Source organism: Mobula hypostoma, chromosome 5 (assembly GCF_963921235.1).
Source record: "Mobula hypostoma chromosome 5, sMobHyp1.1, whole genome shotgun sequence".
NCBI lineage: Eukaryota > Metazoa > Chordata > Chondrichthyes > Myliobatiformes > Myliobatidae > Mobula > Mobula hypostoma.
The window spans coordinates 158,644,743-158,657,278 of record NC_086101.1 but is presented as its reverse complement, the minus strand read 5'-3'; the positions used below and the strand labels follow the sequence as shown (position 1 = coordinate 158,657,278).

General features: G+C 41.4%; 1 protein-coding gene across 2 annotated transcripts in view; it reads right to left on the bottom strand.

Annotated features, from left to right (window-relative positions):
* LOC134347094 (isocitrate dehydrogenase [NADP], mitochondrial-like) overlaps positions 1-12,536 on the bottom strand; it is a 70,937-nt gene that overhangs the window by 54,827 nt on the left and 3,574 nt on the right. For both annotated transcript variants that reach the window (XM_063049217.1, XM_063049218.1), the window contains exon 2: positions 2,022-2,113. In XM_063049217.1, coding sequence (XP_062905287.1) covers positions 2,022-2,113 — 92 coding nt within the window. The remainder of the gene's footprint in view (positions 1-2,021; positions 2,114-12,536) is intronic.

Below are 12,536 nucleotides of genomic sequence, written 5' to 3'. Positions count from 1 at the left end.
GGCTTTATTGCGATCGGTGACTTGCACACTCCAAGCCCCCTGTGTGTGATATGTGGAGACAAGCTGTCTAATGAGGCAATGAAGCCCTTAAAACTGCTTCGGCACCTTGAGTACAAGCAACCAGCACTGAAAGACAAACCCGTTGAGTTTTTTGAGCAGAAAAAAACGTGAGCAAGCGGGACAGAAGCAAGTGCTGAGAGCCACCACTTCCACAAACGCTGCTGCTCTGAGAGCGTCGTACGTAGTGGCTAGCCGTATTGCTAAGGCTAAGGAGCCTTTCACTGTTGCTGAAGAATTGATTCTGCCTGCTGCCAAGGACATGTGCCATGAACAGTTAGGAGAAGCTGCAGCTAACAAGATGGCACAGGTTTCTCTTTCAGCTACCATAGTTTCAAGGAGAATCGATGACATAGCGGAGGACATCGAAGCACAGCTGTTGGAACAGCTTAACGAGTCTGGTTTCACTACCCGAGTCAAAGAGGTTGCTCCTGAATGCCAGTCTACACACTGTGTCACACACAGGGAAATGCTGGCTAGCTGAAAAATGTCACCTGATCTTAACATTGTATTGAGTGACTTTGTTGAAGTTATGAATCACATCAGAGCAAAAGCCCATAACTCACGTCTGTTTGAGCAGCTTTGCGAGGAAATGAATGCAGAGCACAAACGCCTTCTCTTACACACTGAAGTCAGGTGACTATCAAGGGAGAGAGCCCTGGCCAGGGTTTTTGAGATAAGAGAGCAGCTACAGAGATTTCTTTCAAGAAAAAAGTCACACCCCTGACAGCACACTTCAGTGACGAGGAGTGGATAGCAAAACTCGCTTATCTGTGTGACATCTTCAACCTGCTCAATGAACTCAATTTGTCACTTCAGGGGAGAATAACAACTGTCTTCAAGTTGGCGGATAAAGTGTCTGCTTTCACAGCCAAACTGGAACTGTGGGGACTGCGAGTGGACAGGGGCATATTTGACACGTTCCCAACATTAGCAGGGAATTTGGGAGAGACTGAGGCTCACAGCTGGTGTGCGATCACCTGTCTTCGCTGTCGACAGAATTCGAGCGTTACTTCCCAACCGCAAATGACCCAAGACGTGCAAAGGAATGGATCCGTGACCCATCTGTGAATGTCCCCGGTGAATCATCCATGTCTGCGCGGGAAGAAGATCAACTCTCCTCGAGCTTGACGGTGGGCTGAAAAGTATGTTTGACATAACATCTCTGCTGGCATTCTGGATCAAAGTCAAGGCTGAATATCCTGAGATAGCCATGAAAGCACTGAAAACGTAGCTTTCATTTCCAACATCATATCTCTGCAAAGCGGAGTTTTCAGCAATGAATGCAATGAAAACTAAGTTATGGAATAGACTGGACGGAAGGAACCCCCTTATGACTTATAATTGACTTATCACTATATTCATGTGAGGAAAATATGCACTGTGTGGTTAATATTAAATTCGTTAGATAAACCCTTTTAGAAACAAAATTGAGTGTATTAGCCACTGATAAATGACTTATAGTTGACCTATCACCTATATTCTGGTTGTGAGATTAACCCTCCCCCCCACCCCCGCCCCCACCGGGTCGGCCGGACCGCAAGAATATTGTCAATATTAAACCGGTCCGCAGTGCAAAGAAGTTTGGGGACCCCTCATCTAGAAGTTAAAAAAACACTATTAACTTCTAATTTTTTTCCAAAAGTGATTCTCAAATCAAATCAACAAAATATTCATAATCTTTGGCCTATGTAGGATAATTACACAATGTAAAATTAACTGGACAACAATTGATTGTATGGGCTAATCTGTGACAATGCTGCTGCTTCCTACAAGAAAGAAATGATCTGATATTGAAAAAGGGCAGAACCTTTTTTATTTTAGAAGTCCAATATATTTTCTATTATCATTCACAATTTAGATGAAAAAATATTAAATGATCATTGAAGAATAAATTGAAGCCAATTATAAAAGAAAATGACCCTGATTACAAAGGACACTTGGTTTAATCCAGCATCTGTTACCTTTTCTTTAATGAAACTCCAAATCACTCTGGTCATTTCATCTCCATCCATTTCTACAACAGGATTTTCTACTTTGACCCGTGTCTTAGCATCTGCAAAAAAACAAACAAAAAAATCCATTTATTGACAAAGGTGTAAAAAAAGTCAAAAGAATGTGAACTCCAGTCTGGGCAAAAATGCAGACTGGGTAGGGCTTTTGTAGAAAGTCAAATGTGGTGGAAAGATATTTGCATAAATGTTAGTGAATTCATTTGAAAGTGCTGCATTTCTGAGTGTTCTGAATTTTAGTTTTATCTTGGTGCAGATTTTCAATCTAAGGCTAGCATTTTAAGAGAAACTACCATATCCAGTCAGGTTAAACAAGGTTAAGAAATTCACTTTACAAGCCAAGTCAATGATTTATGACACAAGTGACTCTAAGTTATTTACAAAGGTTCTATGAGGTATTTAGTTTAAAACCTGTGTGGGTTTCGTAGGTTCCAATTTTTTTCTCAGATCCTCTGTACCAATGATATGCATTCCAGCTGGAAGCTCTTAGGAATACAAAATATTAAGCTGCTTACAACAGACACAGTGGTATCATTTGCAGTCCTGAGACTTGAGCAGAAAATGAATCAGAATCAGGTTTAGTATCACCAGCATATGTCATGAAATTTGTTATCTTTGTGGCAGCAGTACAATGTAATACATTATAATAGAAAAACATGAATTACAGTAAGTGCATATATATTAAATAGTCACATTAAATAAGTAGTGCAAAAATAAACATTAAAAATTAGTGATGTCCTGTTCAGGAGTTCAAAGTCCATTTATAATACGGATGCTAGAGGGGAAGAAGTTGTTCCTGAATCGTTGAGTGTGTGTCTTCAGACTCCTATACCTCCTTCCTGATCATAGCAATGAGTCATAGTCAGAGAAAAGTACAGCACAGAAACAGGTCCTTCAGCCTATCTAGTCTGTGCTGAACCATTTAAACTGCCTACTCTAATCCACCACCAGGGCCACAACCCTCCATACTCCTACCAAAAAACGTATCTATCCAAAATTCTCTTAAACATTGAACTTGAGCTCACGTGCACCAGTTGCGCTGGCAGCTCGTTCAACATACTCACGACCTTCTGAGTGAAGAAGTTTTCCCCTCATGTTCCCCTTAAACTTTTCACCTTTCACCCTTAAACCAAGACATCTAGTTGCAGTCCAATCCAACCTCAGTGGAAAAAATGTGCTTGAAGTTACTGTATCTATACTCCTCATAATTTTGTATAACTCTATCAAATCTTCTCTCAATCTTCTACGTTCAAAAGAATAAAGTTCTAATCTACTCAATCTTTCCTTATAACTCAGGTCTTCCAGACCCAGCAACATCCTTGTAAATTTTCTCTGTATTCTTTCAACCTAATTTTCATCTTTCCTTTAATTAGGTGACCAAAACTGCACACAATACTCCAAATTAGGCTTCACCAATGTCTTACATACAACTTCAACATAACATCCCACCTCCTGTACTCAGTACTTTGATTTATGAAGGCCGATGTGCCAAAAGCTTTCTTTGTGACCCTATCTACCTGTGATGCCACTTTCAATGAGTTATGGACCAAAATTCTGAGATCACTTTATTCTACCACACTCCTCAGTGCCACTACAGCCCAAATCTTGTACCATCTGCAAAATTTGCTGAACCAGTTAACCACATTATCATCCTCATCGTTGATATAGATGCAGACACCCCACCTCTCCCAGAACTTCCGGGAGTCTCCCGCATATTAATAGTGGCTCCCTGATGCCCGCAAATTATATACAATATCACGGAAATCAATTTCTTTGAGAGCGAGCGAGAGAAAAGCAAGAGAGAGCATGAGAGCGACCACGAGAGAGTGTGCGCGCATGAGAGAGAAAGCAAGCGAGAGAGTGAGCGAGAACAAAAGCAAGCTAGAGGAGAGAGAGCGAGAGAGAAAGCAAGCAAGAGCGCTTGAGAGCGCGCGAGCGACCACGAGAGAGAGAGAGAGAGAGAGCGCACCATTGCAGAGTGTTCCAAAAAAATATATAAAACGTACGTCACCCCAGGCTACACTAAAGTGTACCCCTGCCTAATAGGGGTCAAAAATAATGACAGTGCTGCTCGCTGCACTGTTTGCAACAATGACTTTCTATTGCCCATGGTGGGTTAAGACTGTAAAAGACATGTTGAGGTGAGTTTAACAGGTGTCATTCGTTCATTAGCATAGCTAACGTTATTTAAACTAGCTGGCTAGCTGCTAAGGAGCTACTCTATTGCAGAGATCCCACCTCTCCCGGAAGTCTCCCGCAAATTGATGGTGCTACCTCCCTGAAATGAGTTTTTGCAGGGTGGGATGTCTGTAGATGACAAACAAAACACACCCAGCACCGATCCTTGTGGCACACCACTAGTCACAGGCCTCCAGTCCGAGAGGCAACCATCTACTAACACTCTCTGGCTTCTCCCACAATCTAATGTCTAATTCAGTTTACTATCTCATCTTGAATGCTGAGTGTCTGAACCTGTTTGACCAACCTCCTATGCAGGATCTTGTCAAATGTTTTCCTTAAGTCCATGTAGACAACATCCTCTGCCTTGCCTTCATCCACTTTCCTGATAACCTCCTTCAAAAACATAGGTATAAGATTGGTTAGACAAGACCTACCATGCACAAAGCCATGCTGACTATCCTAAGTCAGTTAATCAGTCCTTATCTATTCAAACACTTATATATGGGGTCCCTTAGAAAACCTCGCAATAACTTTTGCACTACTGATGTCAGGCTCACTGGCCTATAATTTCTAAGTTTATTTTAGAGCTTTTCATACACTTTTGGCTATTCTCTAATCCTCTGGTACCTCACCTATCACGAAGGATGATTTAAATATCTCTGCTAGGACTTCAGCAACTTCTGCACTTGCCTCCTGCAGGGTCCGAGGAAACACCTTGCCAAGTTTTGCAGCTTTATCCACCCTAATTTGCCTCAGGACAGCAAACACCTCCTCCTCTGTAACATGTATAGGGTGCCTTAAGTTGAAGCCACTTTGCCTCATTTCTACAGACACTGTGTCAGTCTCCTGAGTAAATACAGGAACAAAACATTCACTTAAGATCCCGCCCATCACTTTCGGCTCCACACATGGATTAACATTCTGATCTTCCAGAGGACCAATTTTGTCCCTTGCAATCCTTTTGCTCTTAACCTATCTGTAGAATCCCTTAGGATTCTCCTTCACTTTCTCTCCTAAGGCATCCTCAAGCCTTGTTTTAGCTCCCCTGAATTCTTGTTTAAGTGTTCTCTTGCATACTCCATAAGCATCTCATTTGTTCCTACCTGCCTATATTCTACCTGCAATGCACCTCCTTTTTTCTCTTAACCAGAGTCACAACATCTCTTGAAAACAAAGATTTCCTACACCTGTTATCTTTACTTATTATTCTGACAGACACATACAAGCTTTGTACTCTCAATATTTCACTATTGAAGGTCTCCCACTTACCAAGTTCATCTTCACCAAAAGAAAAACACAGCCTGTCCCAATCCACAATCTCAACATTGGCTAGCCCAGGAATCCTACTTACTCATTGTTCTGTAAAGTCTATTTCTACATGGGTAACTGCACATAACACTTTGAGGGAAGGGTGGTGGTGGTGGTGGGGTGGGGGAAAGAAATCTCAGTAAAGAGAACGTAATAGTGACCTCCTAACTCTTCTGCTTTAAACCCCTTGAAATAGAAAGGCAACATGTATCTGTCTTCTACTTATTACCTCTGTGTATTCCATGAAATGTCACACAAAGATTCCTCAGTTAACAGTATTTACCTGTTTGTCACCATTTCAAAACACAAAGCAAATTAATATCTTCCCTCATTGTATTCCATTTTACAAAATATAAAGTCTCTGCATTTATAACAGACTTGTTAAGGCCTCTCCTCAGTTCGGTCCACCCAACCCTCCAGCATGGTGTTAATAATAAACATGTTGTTAGTACCATGCTGGGGAGTGAACTTGTACTTAGTCCATTGCTCAAAGCCCTTGTGTTAATAATGTTTGATTTTGATGACTCCTTGCCAGGGTAAGAAATAGCCTTGATAGGATGGCCTCTGTGTTGTTAGTCCTGCATTACACTTGCACAAAACAAGCCTAAACTGCGCATTTTCCTGCCTTTGTTGCCATTTGATTTCTGCATTTTTTTAATTAATCAATTCAGAATTCAAGCCTCCAATGTATTTTTACTCTGTAGCCACTGAGCACAAGAAACATTACAGAGTTCGATGTTTCACTTATTGAACAATGGGTGTGACTTATGGCATTTCACAAACCATGTGTTATACCTGTGGCTCAGGTATTGGATGCAGAAGGTAACTGCCCTCTTCCACCACCTAGTCCTGAACCACCAATCACAATGCAACAGAATGGATTGCCATCCACTTGAACTCTCACCTATGGGATGAACTGAAGTATCTTAACACATTGTCAGCATCCTAAAACTGTGGTTTAGCTTCATTAAAAAAAATTAAAGGCATTTGTAAAATTTCATTATTTTTCTAAATAGAGGTGACATGTGGCAATGTTCCCTCTTATTTGTAATGACCAGTGCACGCAACAATCTTGTGCCGTGCAGTTTTTTTGTCCAGTGACGGCAACATGTGCGCATTGAATAATTTCTTCAATAAAAACAGTACAAGTGTCACTTCTAATCTCTGCAGACAAATCATTGCAAACTCCACGTTGTCAACACTGCCCACATCAGAAACCAGATGTGATTGTGTACGATGTTTAACATGTCAACGAGGTAGAGGGTGACAACCGTTTATGCCCAGTTTAAATTCCTTTGTGCGCTAGTAGCAAAACTTGGAGGGAACTTTGACGTGTGGCAACAGTACATTATTTATCTCTTATGCAAACACCTGTCTAATGCCACATGAATACAAGTGGCCCTTGTGGCTGTGGACAAAATTGTGAGCCTACAATCCCTGCTCCACAGCAGAAACAAACTGGATGGTGGTAATTACAGATTACCATCACGGTAAGATGAAGATTCATCATTTTCTGCTGGGACACAGAAATAAAACAGAGGAAGAAGGAATGGTGGTGGTGGGGAAGCACAAGAAATTGAGTAAAAAAAGCCAATAAAACAGAACATTTAAGTGTGAATAGGCGAGTGAAGTGACAGGAAAAATATCCAGAGCTCCTGGAAATAGATACATGCAACAAACCCAAATGATGTACTATGTCCAAGGTGATGGGTATGATATGATCTTCTGTCTAAATGTTCGTGGATTCCGCGCGCAGAAAGCACATGCTTCCATGAGTATGTATTCGCAAGAGTGCTCTCGGTATACTCTTACTGGCCAACAGTGCTTGTGATTCTCAGGCTGCTTAAGTGGCCACTTTCTGATAACCATCCTGACTAGGTCACGACAGGCAGTTTAGTCATCCTCAGCTTTAAGTAAAAATATGCAATAAGGTCACTGTGATGCAAATTGCTGGTTGGTATTTCATATCTTCTGTTGCTGGTGCAGAGAATAGAGAGAAAACTGTCACCTGTAACCTAGAACACTGATAAATGTTGTGAACCACAGCAGTGGATTTGAATGGAAGCTCCACTTGTTCACACTCAGTAAAGCACTCAAACACTCCCAGCCCCACTCTACCACACATTCACCATCTGACATCATGGACCATTCATTCCTTAAAAGAAATTCAAGCAGTCTCAGTGACTTCATTTATATTTTAAAAGCTCACAGAATTTCCTATCAAGTAGGGAGCCACTGTTCCATGGGAATTTTTGCCACATTATTTACCTTTAAAAGTAAATATTGTAACTTTGTATTTAAATTCTACCGCATATCTAATTAAAAATTATTGAAGTGTATAGTACAACAAAGTTGCCATTATTGTGCAGCAAACACTACAGTTCAGACAGGGCAGAACTGAATGTCCCTCAGTCCACTATTGGTTACAAAAGAACAATATCCCCCTCCCCCTCCAGCTTTCAAATCCCTTACTCACTCTTCCTTCAGTTAGTCCTGACGAAGGGTCTCGGCCTGAAACGTCGACTGTGCCTCTTCCTATAGATGCTGCTTGGCCTGCTGCGTTCACCAGCAACTTTGATGTAATATGCACCTTAATCCCAGTTTGCACTCTATAGGTTACAACATTTCAGCTGCACATCAGAAAACCGAAAGCATCATGTTCCAGTCTCCCACAATCACTGGGGGGGGGGGGAGAAAAGACCCTTAAACTGCCCACCTCCAGATCCATTTTATTAATCACACTTCTGAAAGCATGTCAGTAATATACAATGCAATGAAACGTCATCTCCTACCGAACCGACATTCCAGTTGAACTTCCCTCATAACAATTATGTCGCGTTCTGGCAATATAGTATCCTCAAATTTCCTCATTGAAACTCCAAAGTCATCCAGCAGCGCCTCTGTACCATTTTAAAATTGCTTTAAATTTCTAACAATACAAGTAGCATATTGAAAAAAAGGTTGAAAAATGTATGTTTGTAATTTTTTTGTGATAAAAAAGTCAGTTATCTTTTCCTGTCTCTATAACTCTCTTGTTCAAATAATCTTATACAATTGCTTGAGGCTTGTTTGAATATTGATATCATTATCTAATACAGGATAACCTGGTCGGTTTGTTCACCACCAGCAAAGCCTCACCCAAATTCTCAAGCAAACTGTTGTTCTCCGTCATCCACCCTCCGATCAGACTTAATCTGCACCAACAGACATTCTGAGCATTCTGATAAATTAACGGTGACTGGCAAATTTATGCCGAATCGAGCATTTTCACCTCATAGAACATTCATATCAATGTTTGCATTTTCTGCTGAAAAAGACTTCATCTACAAAACACCAACAAAATAGGTTGCCTATATACTAACAAAATAACACTGAAAATACATAACTGATCAATTAATATCCCAGGAAAGCATTTTCACTGGAGAGCATTCTAATTATAACTCATCTAAAGTGTTAACTCTTTTTTGCTTAACAGAAGAAGCAGGATCTGTGGTAAGTATTTCCAGCATTGTACATTTATTATAGTTCTCACTTGAAGAATATTTTGCATTTATTCCTTGGATGACATCAATACTATAAAGTTGTTGCTCATCCTTCACTTCCCTGAGAATTTTCAGGTGCAATTTACCAAACCCAAACTGACTGGAGGAGCTCAATAAATCAAGTAACATCTGTGTGTGTGTGTGGGGGGGGGGGGGGCGGGGAGGCATTTGTTGTGACCCTGCATTTTACCAATTTGTTTTTTTTTAAAACTCAGCATGCTTCCAATAATTTTTTTGCACCAAATCAAAAATAACAACCAACCATACTCAAAGCTGAGAGAATTTCAAAGGTCAAAGTATATTTATTATTAAAGTACATGATATATTTCTGTGGGAACACACAAAAAGCTGGAGGACCTCAGCAGGTCAAGCAGCAACTGTGGAGGGGAATAAACAGTTGACATTTCAGATTGGAAGGGGCTCAGCCCGAAACGTCGATTGTTATTCCCCTCGATAGACAATGCTTGCCCTGCTGAGTTTCTCCAAGCATTTTCTGTGTTGTTGTGGATTTTCAGAATCTCTTACTCTTTCGAATATTTCTGTAGTTTTTTAGTGGACTAAAATATGAAGAATGGAATTCCAACTGGAATTCAGATTACATGTTTTCACCTAAACACTAACTCCCCCCTCTACATGTTGTCTGATCTCCAGAATTTTCTGTTTTTCAATAAACTAATGTATGTTTTGCCACCATGTTTCGGCAGATCTGTGTTTGTGCAGCTGAGGTCTTTTTTAATCTCAGATTGTGGCACCTCCCAGGAACATAGTATGGTTTCCCACCTTAGTATCAAAACCATCCATTTTGCTTACCATATCCAATAAGGTGGGTATCTACTGTGAATACCTGCAAGAAAATGAATCTCAGGGTAGCTTATGGTGACATATATACCTGTATAGCTAGGGTGCTTAAGACTTTTGCACAGTACTGTACTTAACAACGTGGAACAGAGTTTGTAAGTCTGGCGGAAGCAATGGATATGGGGAAAGGTGAGGGTGGAGCGCTGTGGGAGGGGTACGAGACAGGCAGCAGAAGAGGACAGCCGGGATAGGGGGTTGGTGTGGGTACAGCGCAACCCAGCCCTGAAAGACCAGGCAAGGTCATTTGATCCAAAACAATTAGCTGATTGATCATTACAGAATGTCTCTCCGGTGATTCCTGCTCATTCCCCTCTCCTTTCCTCTTTTCCCAACCATGTCCCCTCTCCCTGCCCCGTTCCCACTTTCAGTCCACGATAGAGTCTCCATATCAGAATCAGGCTTATCATCACTCACACGTCATGAAATTTGGTTTTTTTTTGCAGCAATACGGTGCAATACATAAAATTGCTACAGTACTGTGTAAAAGTCATCGGCACCCTAGCTCTATACATGTGCCAAAGACCTTTTGCACAGGACTGCATGCACATTGATAATAAATTTACTTCAAACAATATTATTCTAAGTACTACAGCAAACATCTTCTGTGGAAACTTTGTTTGATCTACCTTTGTCTACACTTCACTATCACTTTAATGTCTCATCTTTACTGCATTTCTATAGCAAATTAAATAAACTAGACAGGGCCATTGTGGGCTGGTGCTCATGATGCAGCCTCCTCTACATTGCTGAGATCCGTCACACATTGGGGGACTGCTTCGTTGAGCAGCTCCGCACCATCGGCTAAAAGTGGGACATCCCGGTGGCCAAACATTTTAATTCCAATTCCCATTCCAACATGTCAGTCCATGGCCTCCTCTTGTGCCACGATGAGGTCGCTCTCAGGGTGGAGGAGCAACGCCTCGTATATTGTCTCAGTAGCCTCATACCTGATGGGACGGAATATTGTTTTCTCCTCCCCGTAAACAAATTTCCCACCCTCTTTCCTCTCTTCCCCACTCTGACCTTTCATCTCTTCTCACCATCTGATTGCTTGCCTTGGGTCCCCTTCTCCTTCCCTTTCTCCTATGGCCCACTCTTCTCTATCAGATTCCTTCCTCTCCGGCTCTTTGGCTTTCCCACCCACCTGGCTTCACCTATCACCTTCCAGCTAGCCTCCTTCCTCTCCCTCCACCTTTTCAGTCTGCCATCATTCCCTCCCCCCCCCAGTCCTGAAAGAGGGTCTTGGCCCGAAACATCAACATCTATTCATTTCCGTAGCTGCTGCCTGATGTGCTGAGTTCCTCCAGCATTTTGTGCATGTTGAAATGTAAACCACAGACTGAGTGTCAAACACTCATTGTAATTCAATGTGGCCACCACAGATATTCAACAGAGCCAGATAAGGTCTGGCAATCCTCGAAAGCTCCAAATTCATTTTTGATAATGATGGACACAGAATCAGATTTAACATCACAGTTCCAAGCAAATTATTAATTTAGCACCTAGGGACAAGCTACAGAGTCAAATGGGATGCAATAAATCCAGGGCACAGATAGATGAGGTACAATGATATACTGTGTGCACATTTTACTTTGCTGCAGACAACTGAAAGTTGCAGAGTGATCCACGAAAATATCAACATGCATCACAAAAGAGGAAGTTGATGATTTCTTAAGTCATTCCTTTGGCCCATCAAGTTCACACGCCTGGCTGGTTTTCTGTCAATGATTCATTTTATCTAGCGTAGACCTAGCTATTTTAGTATCTGCCCTAAAACTTAATGTGACTGAGTGACTGGCTGGCTTCTGCCAGCAAGCATGGTTTTTATCCCATCTGTGATTAAATATTTCTTTCAGTCATGAGGGTTATACACAAGGTGAATCCTTGCAGGATTTTTCCATTCAGATTTTGTGAGACTAGAACTGGAGGTCATAATTTGAGAATAAAGGTGAAATATTTCAGAGGAACTGTAGGGGGATCTTCTTTATGTGAAGGTGGTGCAAGTGTGGAACGAGCTGCCAGCGGAAGTGGTGGATGTGGGTCCAAGTCTGGATGAGGACTACAGTCCAAGTGCAGCTACATGGGACTGTCTGAGCCAGGGTTCCCAACTTGCGGCCCACAGACCCCTTAGCTAATGACAAGGGTCCATAGCATAAAAATTCAGGAACCCCTGAATTAGGCAGAAAACCAAACCAGCATGGACTAGATGGGCCCAAGGACCTGTTTCTGTACTGTTATACTCTGACTCATAAATTAATTAAACATACATTTACCAACAAGATGTAGATTAATCACTCTTTACCCCAAAGAGACTGTGCAGTTCCTGTAATTTTATTTAAATTTTTAGATTCCTAATGATTATACGTGGCAGTAGTTAGAAGATGCCCCATTTTATGAGAATTCATATAGTACATGAACTGTGCAACCAAGTCTGTAAAGATACTAATTGCAGATGGCGTACTTGTAATTAAGCCTAATGCAACATTATTGGGCATACAGGCAGAGACGTACATTTTCTAAAAACGCTGGTCAGGTAGACATCATCCAGAAGCTTCTGTGAGGAGAGGGGAAAGGGATA